The sequence below is a fragment of the Falco peregrinus genome, chromosome Z (genome assembly GCF_023634155.1).
Source record: "Falco peregrinus isolate bFalPer1 chromosome Z, bFalPer1.pri, whole genome shotgun sequence".
NCBI lineage: Eukaryota > Metazoa > Chordata > Aves > Falconiformes > Falconidae > Falco > Falco peregrinus.
In genome coordinates, this window is record NC_073739.1 from 72,388,712 (window position 1) to 72,409,379 (window position 20,668).

Consider the following 20,668-nt stretch of genomic DNA (forward strand, 5'->3'; position numbering starts at 1 on the left):
TCAAAAACTATTCAAGTTCTGACCTGCTTGTTATATCCCTTTCTTCCACTCTGTATTATTAATTGGTTGTTTACATTTTTCAGTTCTTAAGAGCAGAAGCTCTTCTTTGGATAGTAGCTAAAGCAGTGGTATTCTATCTTTGTTCTCGGGACTGTCATAATAAATATGATTTGAATAGTGATTATTTCATATCAAATACTTGGGTGAGAGATTGCCTGGGTTAATGCAGGAGGTAAGGTCAATTCTACCATGATCCATTCTGATCACCGATAGGAGCAAGCTAGTGCTTACGGCACTACTGCAGCTTTGGTAAATACCACAATTTATGTGAGTCATATTATGTAGAGATGTGTCACCAGTTCATGATGTCACTTCCCAAAGAAAGCAGTCATGAAAGCAGAATAAAATTTGCTGGTAGACTAGAACTGTATGTTTTGATGTAGAAATAAGTAATAGAAATCAGAAGTAGGGGAAAGTTTATTTTTCTCTAGTGATCATAACCATACATTTTCTCTTTAGAACTACCCTTCCTTTTAAACGTGGAACAATTGCATAATTTTAAAATGTCTCTGTGAAGTGATCTAAATCTACAAGGCAGTTTGTGTTTTGGAAGAATTCCATTTAGCCAGTCTTGAGACAAACTGTTCCCAGCATGCACACTGACAACCAGATTTCTGTCCTTTCTAAAACAGGGAGCATTTATTGAGCTCCGTGTTTAAAATACATTTCACCTTATGTCATAGTTGAGTAACTTCACTGCAAACATTTTCTGCCATATTCAGTTGTATGTTCTCTATGACATTTTATATATGCACATAAAAAAGAAACCATTTATCACCCTCAGTTAAATCTGATCCTCTGTAACAGCATAATGTCTAGCTGCCAAATAATTTCATGGTATTTTTATTGTTCTCAGTAGCTTTACTGAAATGGAGCCAAACAAAAGAATACCCTGGTAACTGAGTAATACAGCTTCCCACCTGGTCTCCAGGCAATACAGACCATTCTTAACGTTAGTTGTAAAAATATTCTACTTTGTTTCAAATTGTTTAAAGAGAGAAGATTTTGTAAGAAATAGTAAAATGAAGTTAGTAACTTCAAAGTTAGTAATTTAATGTGTAGTTTTTCTTGCTGTGGCAGGTAAGTTGCCCATTGAACCTCATCTAAATTATTTCTTCACAGCAGTGTATTCAGATAGGATGATAAAGAACAGCTAGTTAAACTGTCCTGGTTTCAGCTGGGATAGAGTTAATTTTCTTCCTAGTAGCTGGTACAGTGCTGTGCTTTGGGTTTAGTATGAGAATAACATTGATCACACACTGATGTTTTCAGTTGTTGCTAAGTAGCGCTTACTCTAAATCAAGCACTTTTCAGTTTTCCATGCTCTGCCAGGGAGCAGGTGTGGAAGAAGCCGGGAGGGAGCACAGCAGAACAGCCGACCCAAACTATTCCACACCACAGAATATCATGCTCAGTGTATAAACTGGGGGGGAGCTGGCTGGGAGCTGCCGATCGCTGCTTGGGGACTGCCTGGGCATCAGTCAGCGGGTGGTGAGCAACTGCATCGCGCATTGCTTGGGTTTTTCTTGGGTTTTATTCCTTTCTCTCTTGTTATCTCCCTTTTCATTACAATTCTTGTTGGTTTTGTTGTTGTTGTATTTATACTTTACTTTGTTTCAATTATTAAGTTGTTAACCCACAAGTTTTACTTTTTTTGATTCTCCTCCCCATCCCACTGGAGGAAGGGGCGGGGGTCGGGGGTGGGCACGGAGGGGAGGAGTAAACAGATGGCTCTATGGTACTTAGCTGCTGCCTGGGGTTAACTATGACATAGACGTAGTGGCCTTTTTTTTGGTAAAACATTTACTTTCAGTCTGTTAGAGGGAGCTGAATCAGGTAGTCCACGTATGTGAGGCTGCTCTATGTCCATATCCTCAGGTTCTGCCAGTAGTGAAGCTGACGATAGGCACACAGACACAAGAAACACACACAGAGGTCAGACACAACAAAGACAAAATGTAGACATTTACACATTCGTATGTGAGTATTTGCACACCAAAAAAAAAAAAAAACGGATCACTCTAGTAGCTGGTGTTAGATGCTCAGACAACCCGGTAGCTGGCCCCTGATCTGGGGTCTCCCCAGTTGTAGGAGAGCTGCATAGGAGCCTGGAGGTTTGCAGTCCTGCAGTCCCACTCCTCAGTGGTTAATCCAGCTGAAAGTTCATTAGCATTCAAATGCACCCACTCAGAACGGAGCACACCCAGACAGAAGGTAGTTAGAAATAGGGCTTAATGAGAATATAGGGCAGGCTACAGTGATGAGGCACATACCTCGGTCAGACAAGTCACCAGTTACACTTAACTGACCCCTTTCTTCTCCTTTTCACCTTATTTTCCCATGTGTGTGTCTCCCCAGTCCACTTTGATCCCTTCCTTTCCTCCCCACACTCCTCCCTTAACGATTGCTCTACCTGCTTTTTCTGTGAGGGATGTGGGGAAGGGGGTTTGTTAGGTTGGCTCCTCCTGGTAGGTTTCACACAAGACGCAAAGGGACAGTGGTCTGACTGTGCTTTAGCAGTCTGGCATAGCTGATTCCTTGCACCCCATTATGCTGCTAAGGTTCCTCCCCCAGTGCCATCAGTTTTTATCTGATCCTGTCATGGCCTTTTTGTAGATGGTGATTAGCCTTTAATCAGATAGCCTAGCACAGTCTTCTGGTAAGTCTAAGCTGCATCCTAACTTGCTACAAAATGTTATGCTTTTATTGAAATAGATAAAGAGTGTACAGTAACACACTATTTTACCATAGTCATTATTGCTGTCAGTGTTTACATGTAACTGACTTAGACTGTCAGTATCTGAAACAGTTAATATAAGGAGTGATTTCTTTTTCTTTGTGTTTTAGGAATAAATTACTGATACTTGCAATGATATACTAACCCTGGAATATTTTTTTCTTGCAGATTATCAAGTGATCTGACATTCATGAAAGAGGAACAAAAATCTTCCTCACACACATGAATCCTTTCGGTAGGAAACTGGACTTTATATTTCATGACTATGCTATATATAAATCTTACTTAAAATTATTATAGCAAGATAAGGATTGTGGAGTTGGGCTTGGTAGTTGGTAGAAATTAACTTCCATCATATTTCAAAAGCAATTTTCAAGTTCTAATGTGAATTCCAACTTTCAGACTCTAAAATTTTACTCTTTAAAGCTTATGCTTTTCTTGTCTGTAAAACACTGCTATAAAAATAATAATCCTGAAATTATGGCTAAACATACAGATCACCAGGGAAGAAAATTCAGGATCCATGAGACCGATAGAAGAAGATTGCTATCATTAGCTAGAATATATTTTATTGGGAAAACAGTAGAGATGGCATTCAGAAAAGAAAAAGGAAAAAAATCTAGTATGAAAGGATCAGGTTTTAGCTTTTGTTACATTTCTAGCGTAAGTCTGAGCAAAGTACTTGATCATTCTGTGACTTGGTTCCCCATGTGTAAAGCAGGGATGATGATGCTTTCTTGTCTTGGCTTTTCTTGTCGGTTTAGATGTTGAGAGTTTTAAAAGTTGCAGGGTCATTTCTGTAAAATCAATATGAGTTGAGTACATAAACACTTGGATGGAAAAATAAGTGTCTACTTTGAAGAATCTGGAGTTTCATTATTTTTTGTTTTCAAAAATGACTGAAGTCTTTCATACTGAGAAGCACATCTCCATGTGTGAGAGAAGTTGTTCTATTCATTGTCATGTGTTGACTGCTAATCAAAGGAAGGACTACAAAGGGTTATTTGGAGGTTTGTTTAAGAGAGAAATTTAGGGAAAAGATATTAGAAACGCTTATACAGGCTTTTCATGAAATCTAAAAGAACTTGTAGGTGCTTCCAATTTATGCAACACAGAAATGTGAAGTGCTTGGTCCCAAGAAATTAACTGGATGTCTAGCTTCCCCTACACAGCCAACAGCAGTAACTAAGCATCCTCACAGAGCACTCCACAAAACCTACATGCTAAAAGTAGCCACCTGGAATCAGTCACAAGAAATTCAGATCAGGACATGTCTGAACTCCCTAGCTTCCTGACACAGCTGGTCAGTGAGCCAGCCAGGGGAGATGTCCTGCTGGGCCTGCTGGTTACAGGCAGGGAGGGACTGGTGGGTGAAGTGGTGGCTGGAGGACATCTTGGGCATAGCGATCATGAGATGATTTGAGTTTTTAATTCTCGGAGAAGCAAGGAGAATGCTACTACCTTGGACTTCTGGAGGGCCAACTTTGGCCTGGTTAGGAGGCTGGTTGACAGAGCCCCTTGGGAGAGAGTTCTGAAGGGCCAAGGGGTCCAGGAGGGCTGGGCAGTCTTCCAGAAGGAAGTCCTAAAGGCTCAGGAGCAGCCTGTCCCCATGTGCCAAAAGATAAACCAGGAGGAAAGACCAGCCTGGCTGAGCAGAGCTTTGGCTGAAACTCAGGGGGAAAGCAGAGTTTTCCACCTTTGGGAGAAGGGGCAGGCAACCCTGGAGGGCTATAGCGGTGTCGTGAGGTTATGCAGGGGGAAGATGGAGAGGAGAAAGCCCAGCTAGAACTCAGGCTGGCCACTGCTGTAAAAGATGACAAAAATGTTTTACACATACATGAGAAACAGAAGGAGGGCCAAGGATAATCTGCATCCTTCACTGGATGCGGGGGGGAACGCTGCCACAAAGGATGAGGAAAAGGCTGAGGTGCTTAATGCTTTCTTGCCTCAGTCTTTCACAGCAAGCCCAGCTTCCCTCTGGGTACTGAGCCCCTGAGCTGGAAGACAGGGTGAGGAGGAGCAGAATGGAGTCCCCACAGTCCAGGAGGAAACGGTCAGTGACCTGCTGCTCCACTGAGACACACCAGTCTGTGGGGCTGGATGGGATCCACCCGAGGGCACTGAGGGAGCTGGTGGGGCCAAGCCACTCTCCATCATATATCAACAGTGCTGGCTAAGTGAGGAGGTCTCAGAAGACTGGAGGTCAGCCAACGTGACACCAGTCTTGTAGGTACAAGAAGGGCAGGAAGGAGGATCCAGGCAGCTACAGGCCTGCCAGCCTGACCTCGGTGCCAGGGAAGGTTATGGAGCAGATCATCCTGGCTGCCATCACATGGCACATGCAGGACAACCAGGGGATCAGGCAGGCCCAGCCAGCATGGGGTTATGAAAGGCAGATGGACCTGATCTCCTTCTACAAGACGATGACCCACCAAGTGGATGAGGGAAAGGCTGTGGATGTTGTCTACCTGGATGTTAGTAAAGCCTTTGACACCATCTCCCACAGCATTCTCCTGGAGACACGGGCTGCTCGTGGCTTGGGTGGGTGTGCTCTGTGCTGGGTCAAGAGCCGGCTGAGTCCAGAGCGTGGTGGGGAATGGAGTTACATCCAGCTGGTGGCCAGGGCCCAGTGTTGGGGCCAGTCCTGTTTCATATCTTTACCAACGATCTGGGTGAGGGGACCGAGTGCCCCCTCAGTGAGTTCACAGGTGACCCCCAGCTGGGGGGAGCGTTGATCTGTGGGAGGGCAGGAGGCTCTGCAGGGGGGTCTGGGCAGGCTGGAGCGATGGGCCCAGGCCAGTTGTGTGAGGGTCAACCAGGCTCAGTGCCGGGTCCTGCCCGTGGGTCACACCAGCCCCCGCAGCGCTGCGGGCTGGGGGCAGGGGGCTGGGAACTGCCTGGGGGGAAAGGGCCTGGGGGGGCTGGTCGGCAGCCGGCTGGGCATGAGCCCCCCGTGTGCCCAGGTGGCCAAGGAGGCCAGCAGCACCCTGGCTGGTGCCGGGAACGGCGTGGCCAGCAGGGCCAGGGCAGTGCTGTCCCCCTGCACTGGGCACTGGTGAGGCCGCCCCTCGACTCCTGTGTTCAGGTTGGGCCCCTCACTGCCAGGGGGACGCAGAGGGGCTGCAGCGTGTCCAGAGACGGGCAGGGGGCTGGTGCCGGGGCTGGGGCACAGGGCTGGTGGGGAGCGGCTGGGGGAACTGGGGGGGGTCAGCCTGGAGAGGAGGAGGCTCGGGGGCACCTTGTGGCTCCCTGCAGCTGCCTGACAGGAGGGTGTGGGCAGGGGGGTCGGTCTCTTCTCCCAGGTGACAAGTGACAGGGCAAGAGGAGACGGCCTCAAGTTCTTTATTTGTACTTGGTTTCATACAGCTGTAGTTCAGCCTTTCAGATGTTAATAACTGTGGTGTTTTGAGACTCCTTAAACTGCCTTCTCCCAGGCCTGAGAGATAAACACTGTTTATCGTCATAACTAGTGGGAACGTGGATCTTGTTCAGTACAGACTGGTAAATTTCTCTAGCATAAGGAAAGCTTGTGGTGGACATAATGTAGTTGCCCATGGGTGCTATACAGCTGTTGCCATTCCTGCAAGCCTTAAAACATTACAGGTAGGAAATTTTTCCATCTGTGCAGAACTGAGTAGCCTTCACTGTCAATCTCAAGAAATTTATCCATCAGCATAGCGCAAAAAAAGTCAGAGAAAATAATCTAAGAACTAGAACTCTGTTAGGATATTTTTACCTCAACCCTGCTCCACTGCAACTGATTTCAATATTGGTATTTAACTTTCATCTTGACCCAGTAGCACTGTAAACCAGGGGTCCTCAAACTGTTTAACCAGGGGGCCGGTGCACAGATGAAGTGGGGGGGCGGGGGGAGGGCAAGGGGGGTCTGTAAATACCGGGGGCAGGATTGAGGACCCTGGGGGGCCCTTATCTGGCCTGCGGGCCGTAGTTTGAGGGCCCCTGCTGTAAACACAGTTTTCAAACCTACAATTTCATAAAGTTATTAATTACAGAGTAGGGTTATTTTACAGGAGTATCTAGCACTTCTGTGCAGTCGAAAAGGCCAGTAATCATTTCAGTTTCCATCAAGGCACACTGTTTTCTGGGGTGCAGTGTGCAGCTATTGAATACTTTGTAAGAGCTGTGTTAAAAGGGAGAAATCCAACCATGTAGTGTGTTTGCAGGGCAAGGTTTTGGTGGCGGGGGGCACAGGGGCGGCCTCTGTGAGAAGCTTCCAGAAGCTGCCCCCGTGCCCGGTGCAGCCCGTGCCAGCCGGCTCCGAGCTGGGCCCGGTGCTGGGCAAGGCCGAGCCCGTCGGTGCCGGTGGCAGCCGCAGGGACCGTGTATTTCAGATCGTGTATTTAAGTGCGAGCGAGCCCAGCAGCCCCGCGGCCCCCGGGCCGGGGCAGGGGGAGGCCGGGGGGCTCCAGGCGCCGCAGCAGCGGCTCCCCCAGCCCGCGGGGCGGCCCCCGGCGGGGCGGGCCGTGCCCCCAGCCCGCGGAGCCCCCGGGGGAGCAGCTCCCCCCCCGCAGCCCGGGCAGGGCCCCCCCCCGGGGCAGGGGGTGCCCGCAGGGGGCTGTGACCCGCGGGCAGCGGCGCTGGAGCAGCTCCGGGCAGGGCCCGTGGCCCCGCGGGGAGAGGAGCCCGGGCCGGGCCGGGCTGGGGCAGGGCCGGTGCCCCCGCGGGGGCCGGGCCGGGCCGGGCTGGGGGCGAGGAGCCCCGGCCCTGAGGGGCAGCAGCGGCGGGGACAGCTGCGATGGAGCGACCGCTGCCCCTTTCCCTGTCCTCTTGCACCGCTCGCAATTTAAAGGTTTGCTTTAAATCATTCTGTGTTTAGACTGAGCGAACAGGTTTAGCAGCAACGGGGACTCCCGATCACCCTGAGCTACACCTGAATTCTGAGGACATCTGGTGGTGTAAGACCACTGCAGGGACTGAGCCCGCATCTGGTGGCTGGCTTCCAGCTTGCACCTTTGTATTTCAGCTGAGTTCTGCAACACTGCCTCTGGCCTTCACAGGTTGAAGAAAAAGGGATAATTGCATCCCATCTTACATTTTCACCTGATAAATTAATTGCAAAATCAAATGCAGTAAAAACAGCGAGTTGAATGCACAGAAAGAGTAGCATTCTTCAGCTCAGGTGATCCTGAATTCAATATTGCCAGTCCCAAATATTTAGAGGTCATGACATTGGCTCAACAATCTTAAACTTCTAATGAAATTTTTGGTTTTTTCTACTTGCCGTCTCTTTTCAGGAGTTCCAGAGTCCAAGTATGTTGAGCTCTTTGTATCAGCGAAGATGTATTTTCTGTTACTAAAAACCTGATATCTCAGGTAGATTTAATGAGTCTAAAAGTTAGAGCTTTAAGAAAAGCACCCAGTATCCCAAGATGCCAAATAAATACGCAGGATTTTTTAATGTTAATCCTAGCACTGCTAACCATTCAAAGACCTTCAGGAAGACCTACCAACTACTCTGTGATTCAAGTTTTCTGTTTGTGAAGTGGAACTGTACGTGTTTCTGCACCTTTTTGAGAGAGAACAAGAATCAGCTGCAATTCAAAGAGGATTTTGATCAAGCAAAGTGATGCTTATTATATGTTAAGCATTGTTACTGACTTTGCATGATGGCATATTTTTCAGTGACCCCTTGATCTGATATTTCCTCCTGAGGAGAAGCAGACATCATGAAGCAGAAATTGACATTATCAGTTCAAATTACTTTGCTGCTCACTGTGGCTGCAGTGGGTCTGACTGGTAAGTATACCACCTCCTGAAACACTTGTTTTTCCTTAAAACACTTTCTTTAGAAAAGTCTGAGGCTTTACCTGATCTATCCTGATCACCACTGGAGTCTGTACATATTTAAATTAATTTCTTCTTAAGTTTTGTATGGAGATTTTGAAAATGGCTTGAATCCTTTTTTCTTTTTATATTATTGATTTAACAATTATATGGTGGTGATGATGAAAGGCACTCTCTCCATCCCTGCACTCTCTCCATCCCTGCACTCTCTCCATCCCTGCACTCTCTCCATCCCTGCACTCACTCCTTGCTTGTCACTTTCTTGGGAATTAGGATCATATGAATAGTAACACTATTAGAGATAATGGTATGGAACTCTAATGAAATAAAGGTAAGCTTAGGTTGAAAAGCCACATGCTTCTCAGGTTAAAATGTATGCAAATTTATAGTCTATGTTCTTGATAGAAGCTAATGACAAGTAGTCTTAAGAGGGAATAGTCTTAAATGTATTTGGATTATTAGGGAATATTAAAATAATTAATGAATACATTCAGGTTGCTAATACACAAAATCATCCATCCAGCCCATTGATTCCTTCTTTTCATTACTTTTCTTACCTATAATTTACCCCAAATATGTGCAAATAGTGGAATTTTTGTTCTGTTGCAAAGTTGAAATTTAATTTTAAGATGACCTGAAGATAAACATTTTGGACATTTTAGGAAACAAACAAAAGGTTATACATTTACTTCCAGGCTTCTTAATTTAATTTGGAGGTAAATGTACACTTTTTAAGTCTAGGTAAAAATGAAATTTTTATTTGAAAAAGGGAAGTAAAATAATTTTAGTAGCTATTTTAGAAGTAAATTGAGGTAAAATATATTTACTTTTCTGAAAATTTTGATCTTTTTTCCAGGCAGATTTATTTGCCGAATTCAGTCCGTAGTTTCAGGTAACTTTATTGTCCTCAAAAATGCATTCCTTGCTGAATCTATCATTCAACAGTAACAACCAAAAATATTGTCCAACTCTAATATAACTAGCTGGATTTCTGCACTTCCCTAGGTCAATCACACCCTGGAAAACCTAAGATAATAAGGTGTCGTTCTCTAGAAAAGGAAACCTTTTCTTGTTGGTGGAAGCCTGGCTCAGATGGAGGACTTCCTACCAGTTACACCCTGTTCTACAGCAAGGACAGGTAACAACTGGTGCAAGCATATTCTGTAAGTGATTAAGTGGTGATTATGACAGAATGAGGAAATGAGAACATTAATTTATAAAGGTAATTTTATGAATCCACGCTAAACCTCAGATAGCCAGCAAGGGCTACATGAGATGAATGGCTTTCCCTTACTGGAAGAAAGGATGACCGCTCTCAGTCCCAAACCTTCAGCCTGTCCCTACTGAAACTCATCTGACCTAAAACCCACTGGTCTAAAGATGTGCTGGGAAAGGTGTAGATTGTCCCTTTTACCAGGAGGCAGACAGCTTTTAGCTGAATGGCATGTTTCTCGGTGGAGGGGAGCATCAAGGCACCACGGGGTCTCCCCTGGGGCAGCAGGGCAAAGCCTCCATCCAGAGCCCATCCCACCCCTGCCAGGGAGCAGGGCAGGCTAGGGGCAATTCTGCCGGGGGCATCGGCCACCTCCTGGGGGACAGGGGTGGGCTGATGCCAGGCTAGGACAGGACATCAGCCCACAGACTGGGGCTGGCTTGGGGTGGGCATGGCTGGCAAGGGCAGGGCTGTTGGGAGCTGAAGACCAGCCTTGCTGTGGTGGGCTCAGATGGGGACTTGGGACACAGGCAGTGCATGGGGAGGCTGGTGGGGCAGCGGGGGCAGGCGGTGCCCTGAGGGCCCTGCTGAGAGGCTTGTCCATTTACATTGCACTGCAAACACTCATCTGGAGAAAACCCATAGAGAGGCTTGGCTTCCCCTTCTTGATTTGTCGCCAGCCTCATGGTTCCCAAAATGGAGTAAAATCATATGTGTGTATTGCATCTCAAAAGTTACTGTTGGGGTAAAGTCTGTGACTCTCTTGTCCTGTTCAAGAATAAAATATGTGTATATTTAGCAACTTCGCCTAACCTGTGCTTCTTTGTATAACTGCTCTTTCTCCCTGAAAACAAGACATCTCTGAACAGGGCCAAGTAAACAGGGAGGCTCAGGGATCAAATTCATTTGAATAAATCCAGTGATGTTCAGAATGGATAAGGTAAAGCCTCAGACATCCCTGCATCAGTTAAATAAACTCCAAATCATTTGCTCTTAATTGGTCAGGAAAGATGCGGCCTTTAATGAAGCTACTGTGCTCAGCAATGATCAAAGAGCTTTTATTTCATGGAAGTCCAAATGCTTAAATCTTAATCAAAACAGAATTTTTAATGAACATTTTAAGTCATACTTATCACAGCCCAGAACAGTCCTGCTTAGGAATGGATAGGAGCACTTCATTAAATCTGCTGAACACCAGGTACTGACAAGCACTCCAGATCTGGGACAAGGTTGCCTTTCTTAGCTCATTGTCTCCCAGGCACAGTCCCCTTACTCGCATCTTTTCTTTGTGATCTGGGACAAAACTGCCTGGAAAAAATAAAAGACCTTGTTATTAGCAATGCATAGAACATAACAGTGGGACTAAAGTGCATCCTTGAACCATCTCAGCTGGTGCTTTGGGTTTGTGCAGTTCTTCACACCTGGGATTGGCTTTGAGTACATCACCCAGGTCAGTTTTAATTGAGTAAAAACAACCCCTCTCCTAAAAAAGCTGAAGACCCATATAAAGTTAATAGGTAAGAGATCACAAATTAATCAATTTTTGTTGAGACAGTTGTGATGATGATCATGTTAAAAAGCAGATAAATTAACATCTTGCTGAAAACAAAATAATCAATAAAACACTCCTCTGCCATAGGTCCCATCAGGTTACTTTCCACAGGAAATATGTAAAGAAGATGTTTAGCAACTTTTCTTCTTTAGTCAAAATGAATATTTAATTTGCCTTTTAACTTGCTTTTGAACATTTTTAAATATTGCTCTATGCTGTCTCTGGAATTTTCTTTTTCCATTCTTTTGTCAACATACTATGTATAAAAAAGGACAAAAGTGCTCACCCTGAACAACTGCAGTAAGAATAGCAATGAAGCACTTACGATAATAGCATTTAATACTCATCAAAATGTTCCCCATAGGTGGGATTACACATAGGTTTAAAGTTAAACGTTTCAAATTCTTTTGCTGAATCTAGGTCATTACTAGAATATTATCTGATTTGCTTAATTTCCTAAACTTTTAACTTTTTAAATAATTTTATTTCAGTGAAGAAGACATCTATGAATGTCCAGACTACCAAACATCAGGTCCCAATTCCTGCTACTTTGATAAAAACCACACAACTCCCTGGACAACATATAATATCACTGTAATGGCAATGAATGAGATTGGAAGTAACCGTTCAGATCCTCAGTATGTGGATCTAACCTCCATAGGTAAGAAGAGAAGAATGAAATTGAAAACAAACTAGTTGGAGATGTATGTGGTTTTTAATCCCAGAACAAGCAGTGGTGAGAGATTTCTTTCCTCATTATGTGAAACTTGACTTGCTATAGGGGAATTTTTGTCTACAGTTGATCTAAAATATGCATCTTTAATTCAAGTGAAAACTGCATTTTACTTATAAATTAAGTAACTACCTATTTATTTATCTGAAAAAAAATGGCTCCAGTTTCTAGTTATCTCCAGTACTTCCATTAGACTCAATGACCGTTTTGTAGGTTCCTAGCACTACAGATTATAAAACTTTCAAATTAGGTTAAGCTACCTAAATTTTTAACATTTAAACATCTTTCTGGATGCTGGCACTGCAGTCTTGGGAGGGTAAAAACAACTGCCTAAGCACTCTGTGGGCTTTTTGTAGTATTTCATATTCCTAACTCCATCATGCTTTCTGCATGTGCATAATCTACACATTGTAATGATATATACTTAGTCTTTTTAGCTATGAAATATCTGATGTTCTAATTTTGCAAGAAGTGGCCTAATGAAATTATGATTTGTATTTCCTTAGCCCGACAATTTCATAGTAAAGTCTAAGATTTGCTGATACTGTGGTAAATTGGTAGCCAGTTAAACATTATTAGGGAGAAAGGAAAAAAAGGCTATGGTACTGTTCCCTTATAGAAGTGCATGTATGATCCGAAACCAATGTGATGAAATACAAAACCATAAAGGAGGTGCCTTTTTGAGAGTAAAATTAAATCACTAATGGAAAAAATTTCATTTATACAGTTCAGCCAGATGCTCCTGTGAACTTCTCTCTAGAAAAACAAACATCTGCTAGCATGAAGTACCTTTGGGCAAAATGGTCTCCACCTCCATTGTCTGATGTCAGCTCTAATTCACATGTGTATCACTATGAGCTACGACTAAAACCTGAGGAAAAGGAAGAGTGGGAGGTAATAGAAAAGTATATTTATTGTGTAAATGCTCTTGTCAGTGAGTGTTCTTGTCTGAATTTAACTAGTATTATAAAAACTCTAGTTTCCATAAGGGTAGAAAAATTAATGTAACCAAGTCTGACTAAAGAAAGAAAAATATTGTAATGATTTTTGGAGACAGTGAAATTGAAGGTATTTGTACAATTGTGCTAATGTCATATACTAAAAAAAAACCTATTTAGTCTACTGATACAATATTTAATTGGAATTTTTGTCCATGCATCTGTTCCCAAGTGTCCTAAGAAACTGCTCAGTTCATACAGTTTAAACCATACAAGGATGAAAGCAGTTTATTGATTCATTAAGATGTAATTAACAAGCAATCAGTTAACGATGCAGTCAAGGACAGTATCAGCAATACAACAGGTAAATCACAGTACTGGGCACTTAAAAATGTTAATAGGCACCTACAAATTTATAAACACACTTCTATAACTGATTTCAGAAATAAGCTATATAGAGAAATTCCCCTGTCCCAGGAAAAGTAGGTTACAGCCACACTCCAGCCTCCTGAGGGTACAAACTCCTTTATTTACACCCACTTCTGCAGCGGACATACATGCTTTAACTTAATGTGAATCCACCTCCCTTCTTACAGTCTACTAAGACATATTAGTGAGAAAGCACCCAAACTGTCACATGCATGCACCCAGGTGTGGTTTCCTGATTGCTTCAGCCCACCCTGTCTGGTGTGCAGCTTCTCATAGCACCAGAGAGGGAGGCTGCCCTGTCTGGCTCAGGCAGAGGCCATGATGCTACCAGAGAAGTTTCTGACAGCATCAGACTAAACTTTGGCTACTGCTGATTTTTCCAGTCTTCCCCAGCTATTACAAATTTTCATGCTTCTTTGGTACTGCTTTTCAAGCTGACCCTTTTTGTTTCAGAAGTCTCTCATTTATTCCCTAATTACTATCTAATCGGGTTAAGAGTTGTCATCATCCTCTTCAACATCACCAGTTGAGGGCAACCCCCCCTCTCAGAAAGTCTGGGGTGTCCTACTCTCACACACACACACCCACACCCCATTTCCATTAGCATTCCCAGCTGTTGCCATTTTGCTAGGAGCGGGCCACAGCACTTCCACAGATAACAGGATAAAATACCATTCTTGAGGTTGTAGTCAGGTGGCCTCAATGCCACCTGAACAGCTGATGCCTTAATAATGGAGAAATCAATGCATCTTGAAAGACTTCTGAAGAGAGATTCAAAGGGCCTGAGGAAGGCACTTAATAATAAGCACTAAAACTAGTCACTAAGAAACGTTACACAGAGGATTTATCTGTGAATTGAACTACCTATAATGTTCCTTGCATTGTGGATCTGGTGGAATACTAATTTACAGAAAGTCTACAATTAAATACGTTCTAGAGTATCAGAATCTCAGTGTCACTGAAGTGAGTTTTTCTGTTAAGTTACTACCTTTGCTTCTTTGTAATTCACATCTTATAACTTAATCCCTTGCCTTTTGGTGTCAGTGACACAAGCCTAATCCTTTATGGTTTATTTGTTAAAATGGCACAATCCTTTACTATTTTTCCAGTCAATTTTCTTTTCCAGACAATATCTGTTGGAGTGCAGACGCAGTACAAACTGATTGGACTGCAAGCTGGGGTGAAGTACGTTGTTCAGGTGCGTTGCAGGTTGGACCTTGGAGAATGGAGTGAGTGGAGCTCTGAAAAACACATTCAGATCCCCAATGGTGAGTGGATGATTGCTATTCTGTTAATTGTTTTTAAAGTCTCGCCTTTTCAGTATTGTGAAAGGTGCCTAAATGGCAGCCCTGAAAACCTGGTTCTCACACAGACAGACATTTCGCAGTGCTGGAGGAACAGTGTCTCTTACCATACTTTGTGTGTAATTGCATGTTCAGTCTTGACCTTTGTGTGTAATTGAATGTTCAGTCTTGACCTGCTCAGGATCCTCTGCTTGAAACTGGCTATGACAAACAGGCTGGGATTTACTAGGAAGTCACTTTTGATACAGATGTGCCTAAATAATTTACTCTTCTCATCCCTCTATTTAAAAATCGTGTTGATTTCTTCTGTAGCTACAGATGTCAGGTAATGGTATTTGTATAAGAATCATTCATTTGTTCATTAGTCACTGGACTGAAAGCACTTCTGTGTCTAACAGAGCCTAACATTCACAGCGACCATCACATGGAAATAATCAGTGTTTTGTTGGGCTTGAGTGGACGCATTAAATATGCATGACATCATATCTTTTTTTCAGACACTTTAGGCAGGTTTTCTCAAATATTCTGCTGTCACTAATTGTATTGTCCATTATTTGACAGGGAGATTGCTGAAGAAAGATATTTCTTAAATGTCACATTCTCAAATCTGCCTTAGGCAATTAGAAATATGGAAAATCAATGCCCCTACTCTACATAGTAGAAAATATCTATTACTCATGTAATAGGGCCATATTTTGCCACAAATACATAACTGAAAATGTTTCAGTCTCATCAAGGGTTTGACTGGCATCATCTTATTGAAAATATAAGCATTTTCCTCTGCCCTACTCTAAGTGCTTTGCCTGAGTCTATAAAAACATCATCAGGAATCCAGTAGCCTGAGTACTGAGCATAACATTGCTTTGCAAGGAAATAGGAGAGCTGCTGCTTTGTATCTTTGGGGGCAGATCAGCATAGGTACTTCAGAAGAGAGCTACTGGCAGGGACATGAGCAAATAGGCAAACACATACGGTCTTCATTTGTTTCCTGTAAAAGCTAAAACAAATGACAGCATATTTTTAAACAGTCAGAAGTGTCTTAAAACACACTTTTTGAAGAAAAAATGGTTTATGTAGAAAATAGATTGGATAGCAGAGAACCTGCTATGACAGTATTTGAGCACGCATCAGATTTGGGGGTACAGAAGAGCCATAGTCAGGGAACAAAAACATAGTTCCTCAGCATAGTTGCAGTGGGAAAGGATTTTGAATTCATATTAAAGTAGCAAGTTTCTGCCCTAGCCACTGAACCGTTCTTCCTTTCTCATGCTAATATGAAGCAAAATCTTGCCTTTCCTTGTAGAAAAGAAAAAAGTATTTTCCTGTGCTCTGCTTGACATTGTTTAATGAATTCAGGGTTTACCTAATGCATTAAACTTATTAAGTAGTTAATTTCTTTATTTCTTACAGGAGAGTCACTTCCTGAAAAGCCTACAATAATAAAATGCCGTTCTCCAGAAAAAGAAACATTTACTTGTTGGTGGAAACCTGGTGCAGATGGAGGACATCCTACTAACCACACTTTGCTTTACACCAAAGAAGGGTAATAAGCTGTGTATAATTAGTGTTTTATTGGGAGGACCTGGAAAATCAGTCCTGATTGGTTTGACATTTACGAGATGTTGTTTTCCATACCACATGTTTTTTTCCAAGTGACATATTCAGGAATAGCACTGGCAGCAACACATTTAAGGTTGAAAGAGGATCTCTTTATGTTAGGTTCCTATTTCTGTGGATTCTTCTGCCTTGAAATATAGACTGCCTTAAAAGTTGCCAATGCACAGCAACTGCATAATAGGACACAATACAAATGCACAGTCCTGTAGCAATTCGCCCATGTAGCCCCAGATATAAAGCTTTCCAAAATGACCAGATACTGGGTCATCTTGTGATAATGCTTATTTTGTATAAGTATTCACAGGCCATGAATGTCTCCTAACTCCATCCAGTAATTTTGGTCCTGGAACTTAGATCAAGTGCTAAACATTCATTTTAAAGACGTAGTCAGTTTTTTGGGGTGGTCCTGTGAACTATTTTTCATTCACCCAGCGCTGGTAAACCTTGCACTGTCCTAACTGGATGTTAAGCTCTATACTAGTCAGCTGAGAGCCAGGAAAAACTCTCTGGAACTCTATGGAAAAAGACAGGTACTGGTCCAGCCACCCAGGACAGAGTGTGAGGTCCATATCCACAACTTTCTTTTTGTTATTGCGCATCTCAGAGGAGCTTGGGAACTAGTACTACATACTCCTTTTGGGAAGCTTGGGAATGGATTTGGAGGACAGGTACAAAGTAGATTTTTTTGAGGAACAGGTGATGAAAGACCAAAATAGATTCTGAAAGCATATTAATCTAACATGCAGAACTAATGCAAGTGTGAAATGAACGTTGGAAATAACTCAGTTGTTAACAGCTAGGTTAGAAGACTTCAGCAATCACTTGTACTGGCTCTCTGGAACCTGTAAGAGCTATGCAATGGACAATGGCTTTCAGAAAAGTAAGGGCTGCACTACCAGCCCACTGCTGCATCTACAACAGCCTAAATTCTTCAGGTTTTATAGTGTTTATTTTGGGGTAAAATGTTTACTACGGTGTCTGGAATTGTCCAATGATTCCTTAGTCCGAAAGTAGTTTTCTGATTTCCTTCACGTTGCTAGGCATGACAAATCTGATCCAGCCCTAAATAATGCTAAATTACTGGTAAACAAATCGGGTGGTTTAGTCTGTGTAACCTAATCACCGTGATTCTTTCATTTCAGAGAAGAACAGGTTTATGAATGTCCAGATTACAGAACTGCAGGCCCCAATTCATGCTACTTCAATAAAAAGTATACATCTTTCTGGACCATATACAATATTACTGTGAAGGCAACTAATGAAATGGGAAGTAAAGTCTCTGATCCTCATTATGTGGATGTGACTTACATAGGTAAGAGATAAAAAGTATTTTTGTGGAACCAAATCATTCAAGTTACGGGTTTTGACCCAAGAATTTTAATTCCAGCTTTTTCTCATATACAGTATTATATCCAAGTTAAAAACTCATAAGAACAAATAAGATCTTATATGTTGTAGTAATAAATCAATATTCATCTCTTTGCCATTTTATTTTCAAAGGAAGCCTAAAAATACAAAAAGCTTTAAAGCTGCATTCAAATAACTATTTATTGGTTTTCCGTATTTCTTTCAGTCAAGCCCCAAGAAACATCATCTAGCTAAAATCTTTTTCCACTTTACCAGCAACTGAAATCAAATTGATCTTTTAACTAATAATACTTAAATTTGATTACCTAAAAGTACTTCCAGACCCAAGCAAAGCTAAATTAGTGCTTTTTATAGCAGTGTACTTATAATCTCTTTCCTCAGACTTTTTCCACAGACTGACTGTGGACAAGTATTTGGGTTTTTTTTCTGAAAAAGTGGAATATTATGACAGAGAACTATTTTGTTATCGAGGATCTGGCTGCCTAGAGTCTGGCAACTGGAAAAGAGCTGCTGGAGAACAAGTTTTACATTTTACCTCTATGCCCTGACTACTCAATGAAGCTTTGCATCAGACAAGTGGCAAAATACATGCACAATATGCAGAAGCTCTACCTCTGAACTAACTAAGCTGCAAGACTGACTGTAGCAGAAACCTGGATTCCATTTCAATTTATTTTTAAGATATAGGCAGGTCTTTAATATTACTGGTTTGTTTTATTTGTAAACATCCTTGTCTATGCATGTAGGCATTATGCTGTTGCATTTTCTGAATGTGAAAGATGAAGGGGGCAAGTTTCATCAGCTACCTCTGTGGCTTAAGCATTCCTAAATATATACAGCAATTTTGATAAGATTATGGTAAACCCCAGCTTTCATAACACAGCATTAAAGCTGTTAACTTTGAAACATTGTTGTGGGGAAAAGCAACAATAAATGGTAATACAAGAAAAAAATATTTCTGATGATAAATGATTAAGGGAAATCTCAACATGAACTCAACATATTTACTGTTCTTCAGTTTTTTCTTCAAATTCATAAATCCATGCTTACTTTATCAGGAAACGCTTGATCCCTGTATGCCAGCACCAGTTCTAAATTACTAGACAGGTGCAACAGAGGTGGCAACTCACCACTCACACCATTTTGTGTTTCGTCCTAAGATGCAATGAAAAAATCATTTAGACTTTTGTCATTTGTTTGATTTTTAACAGTACAGCCTGATCCTCCTGTGAACGTAACTCTGGAATTAAAAAAGTCAATAAATAGAAAACCATATCTGGTCTTGACATGGTCTCCACCCCCGCTGGCTGATGTCAGATCTGGATGGCTTACCCTTGAATATGAGTTGCGACTAAAGCCTGAAGAAGGAGAGGAATGGGAAGTAAGGATGTTTCAAGTTTGTGCTAGATGATGTTTCCTGATCAATTAGATTTTGTCATCCAGGTCCCATGCCTGAATATAATGAAGTAAACACACTGAATAGTTCATCATTTTTCAAAAGCACTTCTGTGATCTACAATTTCCTGCTGAGAATACAGGTATCTCAGATGCTGTTGTGCAATAGCAGGTGATAAAGTACTACTTTTTAATTGTGGCCATTATACATTAATCATATTGGCATTACAGTTTAAATTGTTCATTCTCATTTAGTCAGGTTTCTTTTGTGATAATTTGTTCCCAACCACAAGCACTTCTCAGGTAACAGAAAGCTCAGTGACATTATGTAAAATCATTGAAATTTGTACAAATGGCCATTAGGTGATAGTTGGCATTGCCACATAATAGTAATAATTCTCTGTAGTCAGGATCTGCAACTTAAACAGGGCGCCAAACCAAAGACTCCAGTTATTGGTATTTGGGCGCATCCCCTTCTTGGCTGCGGCAATACTTACCAGCCATCTCTGTATCTCCCCCTCTCCTCCCTCTGCCACTGCACTTCCAAGCCCCCTGGCCATTGCAAGATTCACTTTTTACTGTCCTGCACAGCTCCACCAACTCCACATTCCTTCTTTTCTCTCTACATTTTCTTCCCCCATCTCTCTTTCTTGCCTCCTTCTCCTCACGATTGCAGTTCTTACCATTACCACAGTTCGTTCCTATTTGCCATATACTAATGATGTGGTTTTGTAGTAGTTTAATTTGCATAGTATATCAGAGCCAGATCTCATTAGCACTGAATTATGTTAGAAAGCTGAACCACAGAAATAAATAAATGTATGATTACCCCATAACATTTATTAAGAAGCTACCCAGATTCATTCTATATTCCCACCTTCAATACCAAGACTTAAACCTAGCTGTGATTTTTTCCTAGGAAAATGTCTCTATTCTATGTGCATTTTATGCTTTTTATTTAATTTCCAGACTATTTTTGTTGGACAGCAAACACAATATAGAATGTTTAGTTTAAATCCCGGAAAGAAGTACATTGTACAGATTCATTGCAAACCAGACCACCATGGATCATGGAGTGAATGGAGCTCAGAAAAGTATATTCAGATCCCTACCGGTGAGTGGCCAGACATCCCTTCAGTAACTGTTTTATTACATGTAAGTTCACGTTACACTTTTGTTAGCTGTTTGTGGCACCTATGCAGATTGACATCCCAGAATTTCCCTAGAACAGGTAAGAACATCATTGCTAAGGTACAGGAATTCTCAGAGTCCCTGTACCACACCCAGTTAACTTTCCACTTCATTACTTTTTGGAGTTAAGAAGGTGAATCGATTTTGATTCTTATTAAAAGCATGCCCTTTCTGTTTATTGCCTCATTTGTTCTCATCATGGTAGTACTTAATTAAGTAGTTTTCAATTAAGTCATTTTCATTAAAGGAATACCAGTGGCTGCATTAAAACTGATACATAGACAACAAAGAGTGACTGCCTTCAGACAGTAACAGCTCTTCACTAT

At 42.2% G+C, this 20,668-nt stretch overlaps 1 protein-coding gene across 9 annotated transcripts in view; it reads left to right on the forward strand.

The window, feature by feature from the left end:
- The window catches only part of PRLR (prolactin receptor), a 122,937-nt gene that overhangs the window by 91,728 nt on the left and 10,541 nt on the right, over nt 1–20,668 (forward strand). For 4 of the 9 annotated variants that reach the window (XM_005230393.3, XM_027797174.2, XM_027797175.2 and 1 more), the window contains 10 exons: nt 2,966–3,032; nt 8,441–8,554; nt 9,608–9,740; nt 11,859–12,028; nt 12,828–12,994; nt 14,594–14,735; nt 16,182–16,314; nt 17,531–17,700; nt 18,968–19,137; nt 20,121–20,265. In XM_005230393.3, the coding sequence (XP_005230450.1) occupies nt 8,485–8,554; nt 9,608–9,740; nt 11,859–12,028; nt 12,828–12,994; nt 14,594–14,735; nt 16,182–16,314; nt 17,531–17,700; nt 18,968–19,137; nt 20,121–20,265 (1,300 nt within the window). In that variant the 5' untranslated portion in view covers nt 2,966–3,032; nt 8,441–8,484. Of the gene's footprint in view, nt 1–2,965; nt 3,033–6,171; nt 6,401–7,515; nt 7,608–8,440; nt 8,555–9,607; nt 9,766–11,858; nt 12,029–12,827; nt 12,995–14,593; nt 14,736–16,181; nt 16,315–17,530; nt 17,701–18,967; nt 19,138–20,120; nt 20,266–20,668 lie in introns of those variants that run through there. The other 5 variants (XM_027776808.2, XM_027776807.2, XM_027797176.2 and 2 more) reach the window with 5 other exon arrangements.